This window comes from Natrix helvetica (assembly GCF_964273705.1).
Source record: "Natrix helvetica genome assembly, chromosome: 10".
Taxonomy (NCBI): Eukaryota; Metazoa; Chordata; class Lepidosauria; order Squamata; family Natricidae; genus Natrix; species Natrix helvetica.
Window position 1 is genome coordinate 13,067,288 of NC_138561.1, and position 9,274 is coordinate 13,076,561.

Here is a 9,274-nt window from a genome sequence, read left to right on the forward strand (position 1 = left end):
CAGAGCAGTTTGGCGAACTGGTTGTTGGAAGAAATTATTAGATTTCTCATTAGAGCCGGTTGTTAAATTATTTGAATCCCACCACTGGTTACAACAGCACTGAAAAAAGTGGCTAATAGCCATTTTTCACACTTACAACCATTGCAACTTCCCCATGGTCGGTTCAGATATTGGCAACTGATTCGTACTTATGACAGTTGCAATGTCTGCCAATAAAGAATTCTATTCTATTTCAAGTTCACGGGTCTTCCTGTGTATTTAATGCATTTCTCCCATCACAGCCCATTAACATTTTCTGGCAAATTTTGGGAAGTGCACCCAAGGCTCTCATAGGCTACGTGGTTTTTTTTGGGGTTCAGTTTATGGATTTCTAGTCTCACCTTGTAGGTAGAAGGAAAATCAGGCATGATTCTCTCAATTTGAGGCTAAGAAGGATTCAGCTTTAATTTCCATTAATCTGGATCTCAAGAGCTACCAGACAGCAAATCCTCCATCAGAAGTAGCACAGATATGGAGAACAAGTTTTTACTGACAGTTCTTGTAACTTTTTGCTGTTATCTAGCATTATCCAGCATTTTGTCCCAGATCTTTCATTGTAGCTTGTTTATTTAAACCTGGATGCTTCTGGACAAAGCATTTTAGGAAGCCATATCTTATTTCATTATAGATTGTTTCTCTCTGAAGGCCTGCCAGAAAATCATCTCCCATTTAAAAGACTATCAACCCATGATCCTCTCTTTGATAATTTCCTCTGTTTGAAGAGCTGCCCAATCTGATTCTCTTTTAACAATAATGAACTTGAAGCAGAGAGAAGGAAAATCCATTCACAACTAGCAACTGAGCAACAGATGAAGCAGGCCAACAGATCTGCTTGGCTTTGCTGCTGTGGGAAATCAGACTGTGGCTAAAATAATAATAATTTACACACAGTAAAATAGCACATTATATGTACATGTCAATGGGCCACTCTAGCATCATCCTTTCAAGTTTTCCTGTAGAAGTCCCTTTCCTATTAAGCTTCTGGAGCAGTCCAAGACTGAAAATGGTGTGGAAATTCCCACATCAATAGAAATCGAATGAGATTAATGCAATAATAATGAAAACGAGGCTCCTTAGAACATTCCTTACTTTCAAAGACATTTGCCAAAGAATAGATACATATTCCCCTTTATATCTGTACATATATGTATCTACTTCAGAGGTGGTATTCAGCAGGTTCTGACCAGTTCTGGAGAACCGGTAGCGGAAATTTTGAGTAGTTTGGAGAACTGGTAAATACCACCTCTGGCTAGCCCCATCTATTCTCTGCCTCCCGAGTCCCAGCTGATTTGGAGGAAATGCAGATTTTGCAGTAACCTTCCCCTGCCACGCCCACCAAACCACACCATGGCCACCAAGCCCTGCCCACAGAACCAGTAGTAAAAAAAATTGAGCCCCACCACTGATCTACTTCCTTCATTAGGGACAAGCTAGGTTATTCAATACCAACACAATGATCTGGTTTGTAGAATATTAGCGTTAATAATGTTTAAAATGCCAAAAGCGTCCATCTTCCAAATATCTTTTCTTTAGAAAAAGAAAAACAAAGTCTTCTATAGTAACCAGAAATACTTTATTATAAAATCTGCCATGTAAACAAGTAACAAACATTTAAAGAAAGTGCAAATCAACTTCCAAAAATGGTAATTTATTATATATATATATATATATATATATATATATATATATATATATATATATATATATATATATATATATATATATATATATATATATATATATATATATATATATATTTTCTCCCCCCCCCAATCCGACAACTCTTTGAAGTCCACCCACCCTCCAACCACATGTAACTTCTAAAAAATAATTGCTTATATATAGAGAGATTTATCTCCTGGGTAACCTTTGGTAAGTCACTTTGGGCCAGCAATCATGAAATACCTTTGGAAGGTCCAATTCTGGAGACACAGCCAATTTCCTTGAGTGTCTATCCCTCCCTTCTGTGACACTTTTGAAATACACACTCCAAACACCGCAAGTCAAATGAAACAGCTTGGCTGCATCCACCTGGTATAGAAGTCCACCTGGCTGATTCCTTCCAATGCAGTGATTTGCTTAAATCATTTTTAAACTGAATCATCTCACTGAATTGCAGGCCCACCAGTGGTGGGTTCCGGGCGGTACAGACCGATACGGGCATACTGGTGCCAGCTGGGAGTAGCGGCCACCATACCAGAATGTTGTTTCGGTGGGCCTGACCATGTTCCTTACCTCTTTTTGAGGGAAACGGGCCAATTGTGTACGCACGCATAGCGTATGCGCTTGCACGACCTCGCCAAGCAGCTCGCCATAGCGTGCATGCCCGAGGTGAACGTCCGGCCCCGTCACAGCATACCGGTTGTGACGGGATCCGAAACCCACCACTGAGACCCACCCACCCAAGAGTAGTGTGTACGAACCTGCGTACACTGTTCAAGTTTTGCTCAGCCAAGGAGATATGTTTACGGCGATACTTTTTTCCTTCTTCGCTTCTTTTACGTATCATCATGCATTTCTTTTGATTCCCTGATATCCACAGGACAGCTAGCAATTTTACACAGGGGTTACAAAGCTGCTGAAATATTTTTTTTTAAAAAAAATCCATTCTTTTGCTGAAGGTTAGAAAGCGTTCTAACAACGATGGTCCTGTAATCTCCATTCCTAGCGTTGCGTAGGAACTGTAAGGCATGAAGGAATCCACTTCCCTCTGTTCTGTCGCTTCGCACAAGGTCCTTTTTCCTCACTCTTTAACTGCCAGAGACAGGTTCACGACACACCCACACAGCCACACCCACTCACATACTTCTAATGTTGCCACGAGCTCCTTTTTTCTTTTAAAGTACTGATAAGTCGTGGCAGGATTTTGATTTGGCTTTGAAAGCCATTTTCTTGTTGTTTTTGGCCACCATTTTCCCCAGGAACCGTTTGGCTTTCTTACTGATGCTCTCTCTCCTCTTTGTGTTGGCCATCCTTCGGGCGTTGTCCTCTTTGCTATCTTTGCGTAGCCGGATCTGACGGATGATCCCCTCGAAGAGATCTTTGACGTTGTGATGAAGTGCGGCTGAGGTCTCGATAAACTTGCAGTCAAAGACAACGGCACAAGCCCGTCCCTCTGCGGGGTGCAAGAGAGAAGGCCAAGATTAGTTCATCCATGCACAATCAACACAACACAAGCTCTGGATTTGGATGGGAACAGATCATAGGTTAAGAGTTGGAAGCTGTAGGATAGGAGATTGTGCAAGTGTCGGCATGAAAAAGAAAGGGTATCTCGGGTCAAGCAGACTCCTAAAGTAGTCCAAGATTGTCTTATCAGGAGGACAATGGAATGAATGCAGATACTCTGCTGCTTTCTTGCAGCTGCATCTCAGAGGTGGAACGCCTGTTTTCCATGAAGTTCAATCTCCAGAAAGAGAACTCCAGAACTTCAATCTCCAGAAAGAGAACCCCAGAACTTCAATCTCCAGAAAGAGAACCCCAGAACTTCAATCTCCAGAAAGAGAACCCCAGAACTTCAATCTCAAGGGGCAAAAAACTGTTCCCTGAAATAAGTACAGCTATGGCCATTCAATACAGGTAGTCCTCAACGTATGACCACAACTGAGCCCAACATTTATGTTGCTAAGTGAAACACTGGTTAAGTGAGCTTTGCCCCCAATTTACGACCTTCCTTGCCACTACTGCTAAATGAATCACTGCAGTTGCAAAGTTAGCAACACAGTTGTTAAGGCCATCTGCCTTCCCCGTTGACTTGGCTTGTCAGAAGGTCGCAAAAGGGGATCCCAGTATCCCAGTAGGACAACTGCGACTGTGATAAAAACGAACCAGTTGCCAAGCATCCACGTTTTGACCATGGGGATGCTGCAAGGGTCTTAAGTGTGAAACAGTGCCATTGTAACTTTGAACGGACACTAAATGAATTGTTGTGAATCGAGGAGTACCTCTACTGACAATTCCAGACTAGCGATCAATGTAATCTTATCAGCTAGGGATCTATATTTGGGGGGGGGGGTGCTCAGGTCTTTTTTGCTGTGGGGCCCACCTTGTGGAAGTAAGGCTGCCTTGATCACTTTTGAGGTCTCTCAAAATCTAGTTGGGGTGTCAGGCATGGAGATCCCAGAGAACTGGTGGATTATTGAAGTGGCTCTCTTATTAACATCTGTTTGCCTACATTTGCCACTGAAAAGCTGCACTTCATAAGGTTCATGGTTCAGTTCTCCACTAGCACTCAGAAGTGCATTATGAGCTGGGAACACATAGCAACCATCCTTGTGGCTGATAAGAAATTCAATTTGTTTGCTGTTCTTAACACACAAACACACACAGATTCCCCCCTACACACACACACACAGATCTGTTTTTGTTCTTTGCTCCCATCCCATAAATCCACAGGCCTACAAATAGCCATGGTGGCACAGTGGTTAGAGTGCAGTACTGCAGGCTACTTCTGCTGACTGCTGGCTGACTGCAATCTGGCAGATCAAATCTCACCAGAAGCTGGGACAAGTAACGGGAGCTCACTCCATTATGCGGCGCTAGGGATTCGAACCGCCGAACTGCCGACTTTTCTGATCAACAAGCTCAGCGATTGAGTTTAGGGTGGAATCATCTCTTACCATCTACAGAGACTTCTCGTGATCGAACAAGGTCACTTTTGTTTCCGACAAGAATGATAGGAATATCTTCCATTTGCCGTGCCCTTCGCAGCTGAATCCTCAGTTCAGACGCTTTCTCAAAGCTGACTTTATCGGTCACCGAATAGACGATAATGTAAGCGTCTCCCATCTTCATACAATGGTTCTGAAGCCACTGGCTTTCATCCTAGGGTCAAAGAATAGAAGCACAAACGTTGGCATTGCATCCGTTTTAATTCTATCAGGTAAGACATTATCCACCTTTCAACTTCATACTGAAATATAAATATATATTTTTTTATACTCTTGTCGGTCAACTTTTGTTCAGGGAAGTTTGGAGTAGCGTTTGCAACTTGTTAAGTTTCATAGTCCCACTGTTGTCTTTTTAGAGTTTCAAATTCTATCTTGTACACTGGGTAGAAAATGAATGGCACAGAATGCTGTGACCATCCCACCAAGGGTGGTCCCTGTTTTTTCTACTTGCATTTTTACATGCTTTCGAACTGTTAGGTTGGCAGAAACTGGGACAAGCAACGGGAGCTCACTCCATTACGAGGCGCTGGGGATTTGAACCGCCGAACTGCCAACCTTTCAGATCGACAAGCTCAGTGTCTTAGCCAATGCTGGCCTACTAGCACATATTAAATGAATGGTGACTAAATTAACTGTTGTAAGTCGGGGACTACCTGTAGTATAACAGTCATCATTCTAAAAATGTTAAAAAGCTATGACTGACAAAGCTTTAAAAAGAAGAAATGTAGGCAAATAAATGTAATTTTAACAAAAGTTAACTTGGGGTATTCCCCATGAGTTTAACAATGAGTGTTTCAGAGTATTGGGGGGTTGGACTTCAAACAGTTGTTCTTCTGTTCTAAAGATTGATCATGTGTTAACACCGATGGAGAAGTAGATCAGTGAAGGAATGATATTGGAACCCAAGGTTCTATAGATCTTAAGCAAGACTTGAAGATGGATATTACAAGATCAACAAAAATTGAGATCCTAACTCCGTATTTATTCCATTTCTGTAGCCTCCCTGCTCAACAAAGATGTTGAGACGGGAGGCTTCGTTGTAACTAAAAATAAATCTTAATCTGTTTGTATTTAATCTTGCACTTGCTGAAACCCAAGTTGAGACACAGTGGGACAGTCCACATATTTAGTAACAAACCTTAAAACCGTGATTTCACAAGAAATCAGTCCAAATCGCTAACCTTCCACCCAAAATAGTAGATTTAAAAAAATGTTATGAGCTACGAAAAGGGGGATAACTGCAAATAATTGCAAATCAAATATTTGAAAAAGTAAATCTTTACCTGCTCCCATATGTCAAACACCACAAGAGATGCTTCTTCCCCGTCAACTATAATAGATCTGTCATATGTATTGCCTGAAAGACAAATCAAGGAAAAGTTAGGACAAAATGTTTAATTTGCACAAAGGAAAAGTAATATTCTATCACCAAAACCCCCAAAATCCAGGATATACAAAGCCAACTGAAATGTTAAAAAATAAGGTTAAGTTTTCAAGTTTCCAATAATTAATAAAAATATCTTTCTCTTCCCCTACACATTTCTTCCTCCCACCCACCCCCTCGAATTTTGCTTGGTAGAGTTATTGGAAATCTTGCACCCAATTTGCTAAAACTTCAACTCAACTCATAAATATAAAACCTCACTATATTGTTTGTTTATATTTTCTATGGCACTTATTAAAGCCAAGTAAATTTTGGAGAATGCACGCGATACCACTGCCCAAATTAAACCTAACCCTAAATACAAAATAAACGCAGTGGACAGCATGGCGGTCAGAAATAGAGACCGATGCAAGATTGTAGACTTAATTTAACTTCTTTTAAAAGTTCAAAACGTTTGAACTTGCGCTCAAGCTGGTGTGTTTCAGCTGTCCGATGAATTGTAACACAAAACGTTTGAGCTTAATTGAGCCTAAGAACATTAGAGCAAATGATATTGTCCATAAAAGCCCTACAGCTGCTTTCAATTATTTGTAAACCATTCTGACACAGGGGATCATAGGAAAAACCACATGGAATGAAGGTTGAATTCCCAGCAATGGGAATTCAAGGTTGAGGGGTTCTGGGAGTTGAAGTCCACACATCTAGAGGGTACCCAAGACTGCCTCAGTTAGGGGAAGAAGCCTCCTAAAATACTTAGAAACTACAACGTGCATTTCTTAGTATGTTTTACATGTCCAGTGGTTCAGTAAAGGAAGCAATGATGCAGAGAGGGCAAAGCTGGATTTCTTTTCCTGCGTTTGGGGATTTCACTGTTTTAAAGACTAAGCCGTGTCTACTTCTGGCTCAGAATAAAACCTCTGCCTGATGCCAGCTTCAACATGGCAAGAAATGGGCACCACTGATTTCAAGCAGATGTGGGCAGAGGAGATGATGATGCCAGGGATGCAAAAATAGTACCAACAAAGGAGAATACTTGTAGCTCAGGGTTGAAAGGAAGGGTCCTTGGTGCTCTCTGGTTATTTTCAAGGCAGACGTTTCATTACCCAACTAGGGAACCTCATCAGTGCTTGTAAGGGGTTTGCTAGCATTTACTAGCACTGATATAAATCACTGATAGATGATTTGATTGCTTATTTGTACCCTATGACTATCATTAAGTGTTGTACCTTATGATTCTTGACAAATGTATCTTTTCTTTTATGTACACTGAGAGCATATGCTCTCAAAGAAAAAAATCTTGTGTGTCCGATCACACTTAGCCAATAAAGAATTCTATTCTATTCTATTCTATTCTATTCTATTCCATTCCATTCCATTCCATTCCTAGTCTTATCCTATCCTATCCTATCCTATCCTATTCTGATGAGCTTCCCTAGTTAGCTAATGAAACATCTTTAAGAAAACAATCAAGCTCATTACCCAGCTAGGAAACCTCATCAGTGCTAGTAAGGAATGGGGTTTGCTAGCACTTACTAGCACTGATGATGTTACCTAGTTGGGTAATGAAACGTCTGCCAGAAAACAACCAAGCTTGGAGAGCACCAAGGACCCTCACCCCAAAACAGTGCTTGGGATTGGCTATCCCGCCCCATCCTCACCCCCCATCAGAAAAGGCAGAATTACTCTTGGTTGGGGGGGAGGGCACAAAGCCTCTCTTCCCACCCACCCCCAGCCCCATCCTCAGCCCCCAGACTAGCCTGACTGGGTGGCTCAGTGCTAAGACCCTGAGCTTGTCGATGGGAAAGGTCGATAGTTCGGCGGTTCGAATCCCTAGTACAGGGTTCCTGCGTGAGCAGGGGGTTGGACTAGATGACCTCCAACTCTGTTACTGTTACCTCACCTGCCTCCTCGGCATCCGGACCGTCCTCGACGCCCCCGAAGATCCTGGCCAGGCTGGTCTTGCCCACGCCGTGCTCGCCCAGCAGCATCACCTTGTAGAGGCCGCCTTCCGAGTCGCTGCCGGACGAGATGACCGAATCGGAGGAGTCGGAAGCCCAGCCCGGCCGCTGCGTCTCTTCCTCCTCTTCCTCGCCCGGGTTGTAGGAGGTGCAGCGCATCAGGCCAGAGAGCTGGCTCCGGGGCGAGGGCGGCAGCGATGCCTGGAGGTCCCGCTCGTCCACCGGCATGCTGCGCCGATGGAGGGGTTGCTGCTGCTGCGGATGATGGGCCGCGAAGGGCATGCTGCCGCGCCGCTTGTCCAGGTATCGCAGTTTGTCGTCGCGGTTCAGGGTCATGGGGGCTCCTGGCTGGAGAGAGACACGGAAAGGAGAAAGTTCTCAGCGCGTTCCCACGACACCGGGGTTAATCCGGAGCAAACCCCTCCCCTCCTTAGACTTGGCAAATGCAAACGGAGAAGGGGGAGAATAACTATCGCTTCGCTGTGTGCGCGCTTCGCAGTGCTTTTACAGCCCCTCTCTTTACTCCGAATCCAATCCGGAGCAGCCGCCCGCAACCCCCTATGCTTCGTCCCTTTTCCTCTTGCCGATTCCTAACCACGCTTCGGATCGCCCCATGCGTGGAAAAGGGGCTAGGGGTGGTGGTGGTGGTGAATGAGATCAGAAGCTTAGGAAATGGGGGGAATTGGTCCGTAACCCGGGGGGGGGGTCCGTTAAACCGGATCGGTGGGCGGGTCAACCTCCAAAAGAAAGAAAGGAGACCCGAAGGGAAGCGGAGAAATCGCACCCACCCACCCCCCACCTCGAGCGCACAAGCTTCAGGCAGCCGTGGGAACAGTGAACAGTAACAGAGTTGGAAGGGATCTTGGAGGTCATCTAGTCCAGCTCTCGACTCAGGAGACCTGGACTAGGGATTCGAACCGCTGAACTGCCGAACTTTCTGATCGACCATCCCCAAAACTTCGATGCGCGGAAGACCCACGCGAGACCCGTCCCTTTCTTTTCTCCAACTTCCCCCGTGGAAAATCCCCGGGTAAAATCCCCCCCCTAGCCTTTAACGAGCAAAACAAAAACAAAAGCCAAGAACCCGAAAACCCCCAGCCCATCTGCCAAAGCCAACTTACCTAGCGAGCGTCGCGACTTAGGATGAAAGCAAGATGCCGAAACTCCAAAGGATTCGGCGGCTTTTTGCGCTTTGATCCTTTTTTCCCCCCCGGAGCTGAACTGCC

General features: G+C 44.2%; 1 protein-coding gene across 1 annotated transcript; it reads right to left on the reverse strand.

Annotated features, from left to right (window-relative positions):
* Positions 1-1,793: 1,793 nt before the first annotated feature.
* RRAD (RRAD, Ras related glycolysis inhibitor and calcium channel regulator) lies at positions 1,794-9,274 on the reverse strand. Its single transcript, XM_081963175.1, has 5 exons — positions 9,170-9,274; positions 7,991-8,396; positions 5,990-6,063; positions 4,656-4,860; positions 1,794-3,154 (listed from the first exon to the last, which is right to left on the reverse strand). Exons 2-5 carry the CDS (start codon positions 8,382-8,384, stop codon positions 2,877-2,879), a joined length of 951 nt encoding a protein of 316 aa, XP_081819301.1. The 5' UTR covers positions 8,385-8,396; positions 9,170-9,274; the 3' UTR covers positions 1,794-2,876.

Coding starts and splice junctions, on each gene's coding strand:
- RRAD (XM_081963175.1), bottom strand. CDS start 8,384: ATGACCCTGAACCGCGACGACAAACTGCGATACCTGGACAAGCGGCGC. Junction 4,861..5,989: donor TGTTTGACATATGGGAGCAG/GTAAAGATTTAC, acceptor CTTTGACCCTAG/GATGAAAGCCAGTGGCTTCA. Junction 3,155..4,655: donor ACGAGAAGTCTCTGTAGATG/GTAAGAGATGAT, acceptor TGCACCCCGCAG/AGGGACGGGCTTGTGCCGTT.